Source organism: Pseudorca crassidens, chromosome 5, assembly GCF_039906515.1.
Source record: "Pseudorca crassidens isolate mPseCra1 chromosome 5, mPseCra1.hap1, whole genome shotgun sequence".
In the NCBI taxonomy this organism is placed as follows: domain Eukaryota; kingdom Metazoa; phylum Chordata; class Mammalia; order Artiodactyla; family Delphinidae; genus Pseudorca; species Pseudorca crassidens.
In genome coordinates this window covers 30,477,112-30,491,913 of record NC_090300.1, presented here as the reverse complement: position 1 = coordinate 30,491,913, position 14,802 = coordinate 30,477,112, and the positions used below count along the sequence as shown (strand labels likewise).

General features: G+C 43.9%; 1 protein-coding gene, 1 long non-coding RNA gene and 1 pseudogene across 5 annotated transcripts in view; 1 reads left to right on the top strand and 2 right to left on the bottom strand.

Annotated features, from left to right (window-relative positions):
• The window catches only part of LOC137224767 (uncharacterized), a 78,677-nt gene extending 65,481 nt beyond the window's left edge, over window positions 1-13,196 (bottom strand). For 3 of the 4 annotated variants that reach the window (XR_010943496.1, XR_010943497.1, XR_010943498.1), the window contains exon 1: window positions 12,992-13,193. This is a non-coding gene — a long non-coding RNA (uncharacterized lncRNA). Of the gene's footprint in view, window positions 1-12,991 lie in introns of all 4 variants that reach the window. The other variant, XR_010943499.1, reaches the window with a different exon arrangement.
• LOC137225377 (SIN3-HDAC complex-associated factor pseudogene) lies at window positions 7,240-10,259 on the bottom strand (annotated as a pseudogene).
• Window positions 13,197-13,387: 191 nt separating the features above from the next.
• SLC25A36 (solute carrier family 25 member 36) overlaps window positions 13,388-14,802 on the top strand; it is a 39,628-nt gene continuing 38,213 nt past the window's right edge. The window contains exon 1 of the mRNA XM_067737655.1: window positions 13,388-13,570. Coding sequence (XP_067593756.1) covers window positions 13,530-13,570 — 41 coding nt within the window. The 5' untranslated portion in view covers window positions 13,388-13,529. The remainder of the gene's footprint in view (window positions 13,571-14,802) is intronic.

Below are 14,802 nucleotides of genomic sequence, written 5' to 3'. Positions count from 1 at the left end.
AGCTTTCAGTAAGAAAATTATTCAATGTATATTGATTGTGTGCTTAGTTTATGGCAATTACGTTAGGAGGCATAATTGAAATTATCATGATGTAAGGTAAGTATTGATATTTCAATTCTACATTTGAAATAGCTGAATGTCACAGACTGTTAATTAACTTGCTTGATATCACAAAGTGGCAGAAGTATAATTCAAAGCCAGATCTTTCTAATTCCGAAGTCTGTATCTTTATTATTTCCCTAACCAAGTGGCTCTATTTGTAAGTTTGCAGGGTGGGGCAGTGGGGCAGGGGAAAGTTACATAAAAGATAGGAAACTGACTATTCCAATAAAATGCAGTATTTGACTCTGAGCCAAAAGAAAGAAAGGAAAAGAAAACTGGGTCCTTGCACTACCAGTGCTTAAAAGCCTCCAGTGGGTTTTTCTCTCACTTAGAATATGCAGACAAAAAATGTCGCCTGCCACATCAGTAAACAAAGGATGTTGCAGCCATCAAGCCAGCAGCCACTACCCCCAATTGTGCACCCTGAGGGGATTCAGGATGGAAAAAAAACAGGATACTGGCCCTAGATAGTTAAGGTGCTTATCAAAGGAATGATTTCAATAAGCCCAGACTCTTGCATGTTCCCATACACAGAAAAGTGCTAAATTCACTAAGATGTCTGGTTTTCTTTAATTAGCAGTAATCTTTTGATGTCTGACTACCTGTTTTTTGTTTGTTTGAACTCCTGCATATCCCGGCCCCTCCCTTATCTTTTCGGAGCAGTTCCTCAGAACTCTCTGAGAGGCTGAATCCCCAGGCTTAAGTCTTCAGTAAGGCTGCTGAATAAAACATAATTCTCAACTTTTAGGTTGTGCTTTTTTTTTTTTTTTCTGTCGACAGACCTACAGGTGCCTACATGAGCTGGCCCCTGTCCACCTATCCACCTCCATCTCCAACCTGTCTTCTCTTGCTCACTCTGCTCTGCCCCACTGCCTTCCTTTTTCCTTAAACTCACTCAGAGCCTTTTCACTTGCTATGCCTAGAAATGCACTTCACCCCTGTTACAGGCTGAATTGTGTCCTCCCAAAATGCTTATGTTGAAGTCCTAACCTCCAGTACCTTGGAATGTGACTGGATTTGGAGATAGGGCCTTTGAAGAGGAAATTAAGGTAAAATGAGGTCATGTGGGTGGGCCCTAATCCAATAGGACTGGTGTCCTTATAAGAGGAGATTAGAACAGGGACACACACGGACTGAGAGACATTCATATGAGGACACGATGAGAAGGTGGCCATCTGCAAGCCAAGGAGACGCCTCAGAAGAAACCAAACCTGCCAAAACCTTGATCGTGGACTTCGAGCCTCCAGAACTGTGAGAAAATAAATTTCTGTTGTTTAAGCCACGCAGTCTGTGGTATTTCCTTATGGCAGCCCTAGGGAACTAATACAACCCCCATCTTTACACAGCTGGTTCTTTTTTATCCTTCTCAGCAGTCAACGTAAAAGCCATGTCCCCAGAGAGTATGTCCATGACCACTCAGTCTAAACTACATCTTCTCATCACTTAATTTTCTTCATGGTAAAATATTTCCACAGCATGAAATTATTTGATTTGTTGACCAGCGTATTGTCTGTTGTAAGGTAGAATATAAAATCTGTGAGAGCTGTCACCTTGTCCGTCTCGTTGCTCTGCTAGGACAGTACGTGGCACAGGGTAGCCACGTGGAAAATATTTATTTAATGTCCACGATGCCAAGTGCCCAAGAGACTACATAGACAAATATGAAATGGTTCCCAACCTGGGGAAGCGTGGGGCCCGCGGTTGGCCAGGAATCCTGGCTCTCAGGGAGTGCACGAGCCTGCGGGGTGGACAGGGCACGGTCTGGAGAGGCCAGCCCAGAGCTGTGCAAGCACACAGCAGAGGAGGGAGGTGTTGGGACATTTCTGAAAGCCCAGAGGAGTGAAGCAACTGTGTGAATGTGGGCAACGCCAGCAGTTCAGCTGGCTTAGAGGGACCTGCGCTTATAGGAAGGGGTAGGAGAGTAGGGGGGTGGTAGACAGGGACTTCACCATTAAATGCCAAGCTAGGGGAGTTGAACTTTCCTCTCTCTCCTTTCGCCTCTGTCTCACTCTCTTCCTCCTTCTCTGTCTCTCTATCTCTCTGTCTCTCTCCCTCTCACTTTGCCTCTGTCTCTCTCGTTTTTCTGCCTCTTCCTCTTCATCTCCTCTCTCTCTCCCTCTCTCCCCCCTCCCTCCCTCCCTTCCCCTTTTCTTTTTTTTCTTTTTTTCAAATAAATTTATTTATTTATTTTTGGCTGCATCGGGTCTTCATTGCTGTACGTGGGCTTCTCATTGTGGTGGCTTCTCTTGTTGCGGAGCACAGGCTCTAGGTGCGTGTGCTTCAGTAGTTGTGGTTCACGGGCTCAATAGTTGCGGCTCGCAGGCTCTAGAGCTCAGGCTCAGTAGTTGTAACGCACAGGCTTAGTTGCTCCGCGGCATGTGGGATCTTCCCAGACCAGGGATCAAACCCGTATCCCCCGCATTGGCAGGCGGATTCTTAACCACTGTGCCACCAGGAAAGTCCCCCCTTTTCTTATAAGTAGAAAAAAATAAAGAAATCCAACCTTATAGGTGTGCTGTGAGAACAGAATGATATAATATATGTGAAAGCATCCACCAACGTGTCAGATCCCTAACTGATAAAAATTTGTTGAATAAAAGTTAGTTGCATAACTGTAATAAATAACTGCATAAACTGTAATAACTATCTAGGGGACCGTACATCCAAAAGCACAGAATGCTTCCAGCTTTTTCCATCCTGAATTCCCCTCAGGGCACACTGGCACTGTGGGGTGTGACTTAATTCTCTTTATAAGGGGATGATGAGCAATGCTCTTTGTTCTTTTTGTTTACAGTTTTATATATATTTTTTGCCTGGATTTTCATATTTCTGATCCCTGTTACTCCATTTTGTTTGAAAGTGAAAGTCTTACAGAGCCAAAATTATGGAAAAGCTGGGAAAACAACTTTAAGTATTTCCCAATCAATGAAAAGAGGAAAAACAGTTTCGCTGTGGCCAAGAAATTGGATGGCGATAGTTTCACGGACATCCTGAAAGAAGACATTAAGGGATTAATTGAGGAGCAGAGAGAAACATAAAAGTAAAAGAAGTTCTTAGTACCTCATACTTCTGGGAGATTTAAAGGCTTTTCCAAGGTAATTCTGACTACAGGCTGTGGGGCTTACCCCGACACTGATCTTTGACCTAACTGCAAGGTCAGTGAGACTTCCCAGTCCTGTTTTCTGTTTCTCTTCTGTTCACCCAACTACTATGCAGGGTAAGAGGGCATGGCCCGAGGTCGAGGATGGAGAAGGTGGAAAGCTGCTGAAGCAGTTCTGGGGTGGGGCGTGAGGGGGGACCCAGACTCAAGGGAATTGGTCACCTATGAAATAAAACTGTTATCACTCTCTTCGCCACCAAATATTTGCCAAGTGCCGCTTTGCACAGCGTTGCTGCCAAACCAGAAGTCTATCCTTTTAACTTTCGGCCATTGACTCTGGATATTGACCCAGTGCCAACTTCTTGCCAGGTACTGTTCAGGGGAGAAAAAATCAACTATACTTTTTGGCTTTGGGGGCTGAAAGACCCAAACCAGCACACGAGAAACCGTTAAAGAACACTCCAAGGGTGAATTCTAGGTTTTCATTTACAGACTTAAAAGGCCCATAGGGTACCCAGCACAATGAATGAACAGACTCCACCACCATCATGGTACTTTGTGGTGAAATTTCCCAAAACCAGGGATAAAAGGAAGATCCTAAAAGGTTAAAATAGCAAAAAAAACATGTTCTATATAAAGACCAGAGCTACAAATGGAGTCAAGCTTCTCAATATTAGCTCTGGATGCTAGAAACCAATGGGGCAGCGACTTCAAAAGTCAGAGTGGGGCAACTTCCCTGGTGGTGCAGTGGTTAAGAATCCACCTGCCAATGCAGGGGACACAGGTTCGAGCCCTGGTCTGGGAAGATCCCACATGTCGCAGAGCACCTAAGCCCATGCACCACAACTACTGAGCCCGTGCTCTAGAGCCCACGAGCCACAACTACTGAGCCTGTGTGCCACAACTACTGAGCCTGCGCTCTAGAGCCCACGAGCCACAACTACTGAGCCTGTGTGCCACAATTACTGAAGCTTGCATGCCTAGAGCCCCTGCTCCGCAACAAAGGAAGCCACCGCAAATGAGAAGCCCACGCACCGCAACGAAGAGCATCCCCCACTCGCCGCAACTAGAGAAAGCCTGCACGCAGCAACGAGGACCCAACACAGCCAAAAATAAGTAAATTAATTAATTTTTAAAAAGTCGATTAAAAAAAGTCAGAGGGAAAATGATTCTCAATCTAGAATCCCATACTTAGCCAAATTATCAAATATGAAGATAAAATAAAAGCATGCAAAATCTAATAATAACACCTCCTATGCAACTCTTCTCTGGCAGCTGCTGAAGAATGTACTTCAGCAGAATGAAGCAGCAAGTAAAGAAGAAGAACAAAAACCAAAAACCAAAAAACATGAGATCCAGAAAACAGGTAAGGGGATGTAAATCCCAGGATGACAACTGTGCAGCAAGAGAGTAACTATAACTAGTTCAGGTTGGAGCAGGAAGAGGGAAGAATCCAGGAGGGAGGTCTCCAGAGGGAGGCGGAAGAAAAGGGGATTGACAGACTGATCTTAAAACCTTTAGAAAATAATATTTTTAACCATTGATAGATAGATATGATGTAGTATGTGGAAAAAATTAGGACAGGTAGAGAAAATTAAGCAAATAGAAAAAAAAGGGCAATTGTTAACCAAGAAAAGTAAAAAGCTGTGCAAGAACAGCATGTACACCATTTGGCTTTGCAGTGGACAAAATTTATATAGCCATAAGATGATAAATAATTGTCAATTTAACTAAAAAATCATGATACAACTATTAGGAAGATGAAGCAGGAAAAATGGGGAGTTTAGGAGTGGAGTAAGAAAGATAAATCTGCATCTCTGATAACCTGAAGTGTAATGGATAACATGTGAAATTAATAAATCAAGGAAAACAGCATGAATTGCTATAATTGAGAAATCTGGAACTAAAGAAAAAGTAAAAAGTTGAAAGTGGCTACCTCTAGGAGCAAAAATGAGGAGACTGAGGAATCAGTAGGAAGTCTGAAAGTTACTATAACTTTTCTAATACTATATATTTACTTTTTTACAACCATATGCATTGCTTGAAGTATTTTTTTTATTCTGGTAAAATTTCCATAACATAAAGTTTACCATTTTAACCATTTCAGAGTGTACAATTCCATGGCATTAAGTACATTCACATTATTGTTCAACCATCATACTATTCCACTCCAGAACTTTTCCACCATCACAAACTGAAACTTCATACCCACTGAACACTAACTCCCCATTCCTCCCTTCCCCAAACCCCTGGGAACCACTAGTTTACTTTCCTTCTCTATGAATTTGACTATTCTAGACATCTCACATACGTGAAATCCTATCAATATAATTTGTTGTTTATCAGCTTATTTCACTTTAGCATAATGTCTTCAAGATTCATCCATGTTGCAGCATGTGTCAGAATTTCCCTCCTTTTTAAGGCTGAATAAATATTCCATTGTATATAACCATATTTTGTTTATCCATTCATCTGATGATGGACACTTGGGTTGTTTCCACCTTTTGGCTATTTCGAATAGTGCTGCTATGAACATTAATGTGAGTGTATCTGTTTGAGTCTTCGCTTTCAGTTTTTCTGGGTACATACTTAGAGGTGGAATCACTAAATCATGTGGTAATTCTATGTTTAAGTTTTTAAGAACCTGCCATAGAGTTTTTCACAGGAGCTGCACTATTTTACATTCCTACCAGCAATGCACAAGGGTTCCAATTTCTCCACTTCCTGGCCAACACTTGGTATTTTCTGATCTTGTTTGTCTGTTTTGTTTTGTTTTTATAGTAGCCATCCTAATCAGTGTGAAGTAGGATCTCACTGTGATTCTGATTTGCATTTCCCTAATGATTAGTGATGTTGGGCATCTTTTCATTCTCTCTGAAGAAATGTCTCTTCAAGTTCTTTGCCCATTTTTTTGAATTGGGTTGTTTGTTTGCCTTTATTACTTTGAGATAAAAACAAAGCATTAATGTTAAAAGCAAGATTCAAATGCCAACAGGCAAGTTGGGTTACAAAGCAGAGACCCTGGGGCTTCCCTGGTGGCACAGTGGTTGAGAGTTCGCCTGCCAATGCAGGGGACACGGGTTCAAGCCCTGGTCCAGGAGGATCTCACGCGCCATGGAGCAACTAAGCCCATGTGCCATAACTACTGAGCCTGCGCTCTAGAGCCTGTGCTCCGCAACAAGAGAAGCCACCGCAATGAGAAGCCCACGCACCACAACGAAGAGTAGCCCCCACTCATCCCAACTAGAGAAAGCCCGCGTGCAGCAACGAAGACCCAATGCAGCCAAAAACAAATAAATAAAATAAATAAATTTGTTTTTTTTAATGTATGTATGTGTATAACTAAATCACTTTGCTGTACAGCAGAAATTAGCACAACATTGTAAATCAATTATACTTCAATAAAAAAAACAGAAAAAAAAAAAAGCAGGGACCCTTGGTAAGGCCCTTAGATGGTTTCTTAAATGGGAGGCAGGGCACAACTTCTGCATTACCACACACCGTTGAGGTCCCAGGCATTGTCCACACAAAAGTGTGTTACACCCTATCTCAACAAAATCTATGCATTTCTTTGCAAGGTGTCACTACCCTTCTAATACTCCTGTCCTGGAGGGTAGGAAAAGTCGTATTTTGTTTTTTTGGGTTTTTCTCCAAGCCACCTGGGACACATTCCTAAATTGCTCCCTGGTGGACAGTGTTTCCAACAAGATAACTGAATCCTTCTGGGGGAAATCCATTTTCTACCAGCTCCTTATATATTTCCAGAGCGAGCTCTGCTTATCACCTGCGTATCTAAGGAAGGCCTTTAACCATGACTGAATTGAAATGTGACACAGAGTAACTGATGTTGCTGATGGGAGAGGTGGCTCAATGGGACATGAAATCTGCATTTGGGAGCCACTGCCCTCATGACTCCATCTGGGGCTCAGGTATAAGCATACATTTCGTCCTCTGGGCACCACATCTCCTTAAGTTCTCTCAAAAGCCCCTTCTCCCCCACCCCACCCCACCCCTTTTTTTAAAACTATAGCTAATATTCTCATTCAACCAATGAACAATTGAGATGGTGTAGAATAGAGGATGAGAGTACAGATTCTGTAGCCCGACTCCCTAGGTTTCCATCCCAACTCAGCTACGTGCTAGTTGAGTCACCTTGACAAATCCTCTAACCTCTCTGTATCTCAGTCTCCTCGTCTATAAAATGTCCTTCATTGGGTTCTACAGTTAAAATACATGAAAAGTGCTTCCAACAAGGCCTGGCACATGGTGAGTACTGTACACATCTGAAGCTCTTTGAGATGATTACCATCAAGGCATCAAGTACCCAGGAGGACGCTTACCCAATTCTTACCAATGATGTCCTCTGAGGAGTAGGATTTAGGAAGAGAGGCTGAAGTGACAATTTTAATTTCTAACTCATGCACTTCTGTATTGTTTGAAGGTATTACTTTTTATTAATAGCAAAATAAGGAAAAAAATTTAATGGCATCTGGCTGAGAATATAAAACAATCTCTCCAACCTCACACTAAAAGCTAAAAAGACACAAAGATTTTTTTTTTAAATCTTACCCAAATATTTAAAACTAATGTTGCCAATCTAGAACCCATATGAATTTTCTGTACCTACAAGACCAACAAAGGCTAAGTGGGGGGAAAATGGCATCGGTGGTCCATCTGTGCTCCACTTCCCCACAAATAGCTATTAAGAACTTTTCTTCAGCCCATAGCAATTAAAAAAAAATTGTTTTTAGTAGAATTTTACTTTAATATCAAATGAAAAAAAACCACAAAAACCCAAAGCCCTAATAGGTTAAAACAAGTCGAACCACCATTCTACACAGATAAAACCTTCACAAAGGTCAACTGAAGTAATCCAGAGCTAAAAGTGAATTGTGCAGATTTTCAAGGAAGTCACCAGTCATGTAACATAAACAAAGTATTTACACACTTGCAAGCCCTCTAAGAAATGTGCCCCAAGAAGCATTAACTTTGTTTTTTCGTGTGCCATCCTGAAGACCTGCACATTTTATTTTTCAGATAATTTAACATTTTTAATAGAGTGTGCTCTCTACCAAGTGGTAATGCTTTGGTACTATTCATATAGGACTGCTTATCCTAAAGACTTGACATTTCCCCAAGAGGAACTTCCGCTTTAGAAGTTTCATCGAAATTAAAATCTTTATCAAACATCAGTATGGAGGGAGGTGACACGGGATGCAACACATACAGTCAAGTTACCTCTGTAGCTTTAGAAATTACTCTTTCAAGATATTCGCACCAGAGAGCTTAGCCTGTCCTGCTTAATATTCAGTAGTACAGGTTTGAATCATCAGAACCTTGGCAAGACCTTAATATTTCAAAGTTATTAACAACTACCTATAGGGGCAAGTCCATGTTTACTGAGTTATGACAAATTTATTATAACGAAGGAAAACAAGTATAGCCAGCCATCTTAAAAAAATGCTCTAACCACTGCTTCTGAATATAGAAAGACTAAAACTACATACATTTATCATAAAACAAATCCCCTCTGTCCCCTGAAATTCCCCTAATTTCATTCATTAGAAGGGGATTTTTTTTTTTAATAAATGGATACTAGGAAAGCCCAAGGGGATTTTTAAAAAAGACTTAAAAGCACTTTACAGCCTCATTCAGCTTTCCTATGAAATACTCAGCATCTTGAAATATTGGGTTGGCCAAAAGGTTCGTTTGGGTTTTTCCATGACATCGTACAGAAAAAACCCAAACGAACGTTTTGGCCAACCCGGTATTATGTACACTTTTTTTTTTTCTTTTAGTAAGTTAGACACTGGCTTCAGAGTTTGTGGAACTGAAGGAAAAATAACCCACTCAAAACTATCCTAAGGGCCTCCCTGGTGACGCAGTGGTTAAGAATCCACCTGCCAAGGCAGGGGACAGGGGTTCGAGCCCTGGTCCGGGAAGATTCCGCATGCCTTGGAGCAACTAAGTCCATGCGAGCCTCTGCTCCTCAAGAAGAGAAGCCACTGCAATGAGAAGCCCGCGGACCGCAATGAAGAGTCGACCCCCCTCGCCACAACTAGAGAAAGCCCACGCACAGCAACGAAGACCCAACGCAGCCAAAAATAGATAAATAAAATAAATAAATTAAAAAAAAAAACTCTATTAAAAAAACCCAACTATTCTAGAAATCGTCATTTGGCAGAATAGCAGGTATCCAAGTTAAAAATAGGAGGGTCATTTTGTTGCTTTGTTTTCCAAAATTTAAATTGTTTTTTGTTTCCTTTCTACATAAACCTCAGTCACCACGCATGAGTGGAGATGGGTAGAGGCTCTGGCCCCTGTGCCTCCGGCTTCTCAGCAGCTGCTTTCTCATTGCTGCAGCAAGACTTGAATAGATGTGTGTCAGATGAGGACTTCCCCAAGACAGCCTTTATGGATAATGCCACAGCATATTTTCTGTCGTATCCAGTATGTGAGATCCAAAATGGAAAACACTGTTAGAGCCAGAAGCCATCTCTGTATCTGAGCCATCATCTGACTGGTTACTATAACAGGGAGATTGAGCTGGAAAAGCACTTGAGGTGGTACTGTGAGCATCAGAATTACCACGTTTAAATCTCTTCGGCAGTTTGCTGATCTGGTTGCTTTTTATCCTGTTTCCAGATAAGAGTTTTCACTTTCTCTGGTTTCAGTGTAGTCTTTAGACTGGGTCCTGCCCTTGCATCTACCAAGTGATTCCAGTTGTTTTTTTTTTTGTTTTTTGATCCTGATGGTAATTTCTTCCATCTTTTCACAGCAGGACACGGGCATTACAGGTGTCTCCTGATCAAGTCTCACGTAACCGAAAGCAGCTCTGAAAGTCCTTTTCATAGAGTTTACTGTCAGTGAATCGGGAACTGGAGGATTTAGCTCTGCAAATACAGCAGCCCTCTATACTTTGGTATATCTTTGGCTTGTGAAAACCAAACACCTCTTCTTCTGGGCAATACTCTTCCAAAAGCAGCCGATCCACATGCAATAACGTTCCTGAGGTGTGGAGTGCAGGAGTGCATACCAAACCAATCCCCGCCTCCAATCACTCCCTCCTCCTCAACTGCCATGTCTAGAACGATTGTCTCCTGCAGTTCAGCAGCAATTAAAATTTGAGGTTAGTACCAATCAGGAAATAAAGTAGCAGTCCCCTCTACTTCACAATGAGCTTATTTGTTTGTTTTGAGCCAAGTAACCAGTTGTGGCCACCCACAGTTTCCCCATCAGTTTCTCTTTCTACATTCAGTTAAAAACTACAGCTCCCAGAAGACCCCTCGGTAGGAATGGGGGGGTCTGGAAGAGGTACAGGTGTGCCTGACACTAAAGCAAGCTCATTTAGCCCCACCCACCCTGCCTTAATATCGTTCTGAAAAAGCACCTAGAAGCTTGTTTGTTTAAGGGGCAAGGGCTCAAGAAACCTCATCGTGTGCTGGTCCTGAAGGAATCACTTAAAGATATTAGCCAACAGCAACGAGGAAGGAAAATTATAAAACAGCTGGCAGATGACACAGTTCAGTGGAACCTCAACAAACATGACAGCCAACTAACCCTGGAATCCCCACAAAAATGAAGGCCTCAGCAACCACACCCCAGTGGGCAGCCCCAGGGGCTACCGGACGGAATGTGCAGGGGGCAGAGTCTCCTTCCACGATGCCATCTGAATGAGGTTCCAAAATGAACGGTCACATTATGAATTGCTATTGCTCTTACAGGAATAATTTACTCCACATAAGAACTTGGGCTCCCTCCTTACCAGCTTCAGAAGCTTCATTAAATGTAATTACCACAGCATTCACTATGCCCAAAACATGGAGCTACAGCCATTGTCTTAAAAGAAATACATCTAAAATGGTGCAGGCACTCTGGAAAACAGTCTGGCAGTTACTCCAAAAGTTAAACATTGAATTATCATATGACCCAGCAATGACACTCCCAAGTATACTCCCAAGAGAAGTGAAAACGTATCTGCACGCTAGAACTTGTACACAAATATTCATGGCAGGATTATCCATGACAGCCAAAAAGTGGAAACAATCCAAATGGCCATCCATTGAGAATGGATAAACAAAATGTGATATAGGCATACGACAGACTATTATTCAGTCATGAAAGGGAATGAAGTACTGATGTGTGCTGCAACATGAATGAACCTTGAAAACATTATGCTTAGTGAAAGAAACCAGACACAAAAGGCCACATATTGTATAATTCTATTTATATGAAAAGTCCAGATTAGGCAAATCCATAGAAAGTAGATTAGTGGTTGGCAGAGGATAGGGAGAGAGGAGAATGGGAGTGACTGATAACGAGTGTGTGGTTTCTCTTTGGGTGAGGAAAGTGTTCTGGAATCAGGTAGTGGTGATGGCTCTACAACCATCAGAATATATGAAAAACCACTAAACTGTACACTATACACAGGTGAATTTTATGGCATGTGAAAGATTCCTCAATAAAACTGCTGTAAAAAAAAGATAGAACTAACCCCCCCACCAAAAGTTAATACAAGGGTTTGGGGGAAGTATGGCCAGAGTGTCAATTTTTATTCCTACTTTTTGGAGTTTCGTTTGTTTGTTTTTTTCAAAATTTCCCTCTCTAATGTGCAGCTATTACTTCAGTAACTGAAGCTCTGGGATCAGAGAGATTCTGCTGGATTCAAATCCAATCTCTTTCTGGATGAACTGGATAATCTTGGGCAAGTCAATTATTCTAAATCTCAGTCTCCTCATGAAAAATTGCGGGAATAATATCAATGGCCTCATAGGGCAGTTGTGAGAGTTTAATAAGAGAATGCTGTAGATCAGAGCCTGGCATATTAGTAAGTGCTCAAGCAATATTAGCTGCTGCCAGTTTTGCTATTAAGAATACAGTGCAGTAAAATAATATTACTAATTATCATAGGTAGCACTTACATAGCACTCCTGTGGTGCTTTACATAATTTTAAGGTGTTTAGTCCCCACAACTGCCTTGTGAGGTAGGTATTCTTATGCCCATTTTACAGATGAGCATTTACTGTGGAGTAGATGCACACTTGCCAGTGACATGCAGTGTGTACATTTTGTGGGAATTTAGGAGCAGGTAATGAGCATAGAGAGCTAAGGCAATCAGGGAGGACTTCGTGAAGGAAATGGTCCTGGAAGGAAAGGAAGGTGAGCCCTGGATAACCCCACATGGGTGGGAAAGTGTGGTGAGGACCCTGCAGGTGAAATGGAAGTTACCAAAGAGGTGGGAAATATCAACATTTGTTCATTGTGGGTGATGAATACAGATTATATTATTTCCTGCACTTCTGCACCTTAGAAATAATTACTAATTAACAAAAATTTAAAATATTTAATCATGTTGTAGAGGGATAAAACATTTTCTTTCCCTCAGTCTTTGACCTTCTTGTACATATATACAAGAAAAAACTTGCTGGTTAGAAAAATGAGTAAATGCCAGTTTCTTTATTCTTTCTAAAATAAAGAATATTTATTCTACACTAATAGTATACTATACTAAGCATTGTTTGTAAATACCGTACTGTTGTTTGTGATCCTGTACGAGTGTCTGTATAAGCCTTTCCATGCACTGAGTGCTACTCTGAGGTAGACACCAGGAAGCATAAATGCTGGGTCATAGACCCAATTATTAAAACGTGAATCAAGCAGGGGCCAATGGGAAATTTCTGTACCTCCCTTTCAATTTTGTTGTGAACGTCAAACAGCTCTAAAAAAAAATAGTCTAAAAAAAGTAAATCAGAGACTGGGCAGGCTAGCGTCCCAACTCCGCTTGCTTACCGGGCATCCAGGTCGTTTCTCACGTGGTCGGGGCCGGGAGCGTGAAGTTCGAATCCCCATGTGTGCGCGGGCCCAGGCGGCAACCGGTGCAGCCCTCCGGGAGGGAGGACTAAGTGCGAGGACCTGGTGACCCACTACCCTCCGGGCACGCGCTCTAGCCCCGCCTCCCGGGCCCTTCCATTGAGAAACCCCTTAGCGATCACGTGAAAGAGGCACGCCGGCTGCTTCACGTCACGCAGTGCGGACCAATGGTAGCTTCTGTTTATATCGCGGGGGGGCAGGGTCGGAATATTCACGCCCCCGCTGCCGCCGAGTTGCCCTCTAGCGCGGGTGGTGAAACCTAGCCAGGGTGGGAGGCGGCGTGGCTGCAGCGCGGCGGGGAGGGCCGCGCCGGTCGCCTTCTGCAGCCGCGTCTCCGTCAGTTCCCGTCGCCGTCACTGGGGCGCCGTGCGGCTCCAGTCCGGAGCGGAAGCTGCGGCCGTCGCGGCGGCCGGAACCGCGTCCCGCCTCAGCGCCCGGAGGACATGCGGGAGAGAGAATGAGCCAGAGGGACACGCTGGTGCATCTGTTTGCCGGAGGGTGCGTCCCAGGAGGGGCTTGCAGACTGGGGCTGAGGCCGAGGGCCGTGGCCTGAGACGCGGGCGAGAAGGGAGAAGGGGCTTCAGCCCCGGGAACCGAGTGAGGCCCGGGCGGGGAGGGGTGAGGGGACTGGAGCCGGGGGAGCTGAGGGAGCCCACGGGACTGAGGCCGAGGCGGGGAGGGGTGGGAGGGCGACGCCGGCAGGACGTCAGGCTTTGGGCCCGCGGAACCGGAACGAGGCCTAGAGAGTGGCCGGCGGGGCTGGCGTCCACGCAGGCCCAGTTCACGCGCCGCGGCCTAGCGGACGTCGGGGATGCGGGGCCGTGGAAGGCCAGTAACTGCAGGCCTCACGTAGGTTGCTCGGCCGGGGCGGCGTTGGGGGGGAAAGCGGGAAGTGCGGAGGCCGAGCACAAAATGGGCGCCGGGCCTCCTCCTCCTTCCGTCCCTGGCGCGCGGGCTGTGGGGCTGCCTCACGTCGCTCACGCCCCGCCTCGGATCTCCGGCAGCTGATTTCCGGGCCCTCCTCGGCCCCGGTGGGTCGTCAGGGGGCTTCCGGCGCCAACTGGAAGGCTTTGGGGTTCTGTCGCCCGCAATAGCTGTAGGTTTCTAGGTCTTGGAGAATTTCCTTTCTCCAGGTTGCGAGATGCGCTACAAAGCGACAGTGCTTCTGGGGTCGGATTCTATTCCTGAGAACCAGGCGTCTTGTACACCCGCTGCTTTTCGTCTGCTTAAAAGGAGAAAGTGGGGGGTAGGGGAGAAGTCAGAAGCTTTGGCAGTAGTTACTGTGTGTACAAGATTAAGACTAAACTTAAAGTCTCAGTTCCCTGATTGCCAACTTGAGTACTACAGATCTTTTGTTCACCCAGTTTAGTCTCCTTTTTCGGTTGTTCTTTCCAAATTATTTGGAGAGTCGTAACAATTTTAAATTTAGGAGTTACTTTTTATCTGTAGGATCACAGTCTTATCAAAAATGGCTACGGCGAATTATGCTGAGGCGCTTTGCTGCCATTATGACCATATAAAGTCGCATCCCTTTAAAGCATACAGTTTGTTTTTAAATCGATTACTTTAAGAATATTAAAGTAATACATAGGCGGTTCTATGCACAGTGGCTTGATTGGAGTTAAACGTGTGGACTCTATTGCCAGTGATGACAGTACTTTCCTCGAGTTGGCACATTCATTGAACATTTATTGTACACCAGTTATGGGCCAGGCACTGTTCTGGCATTA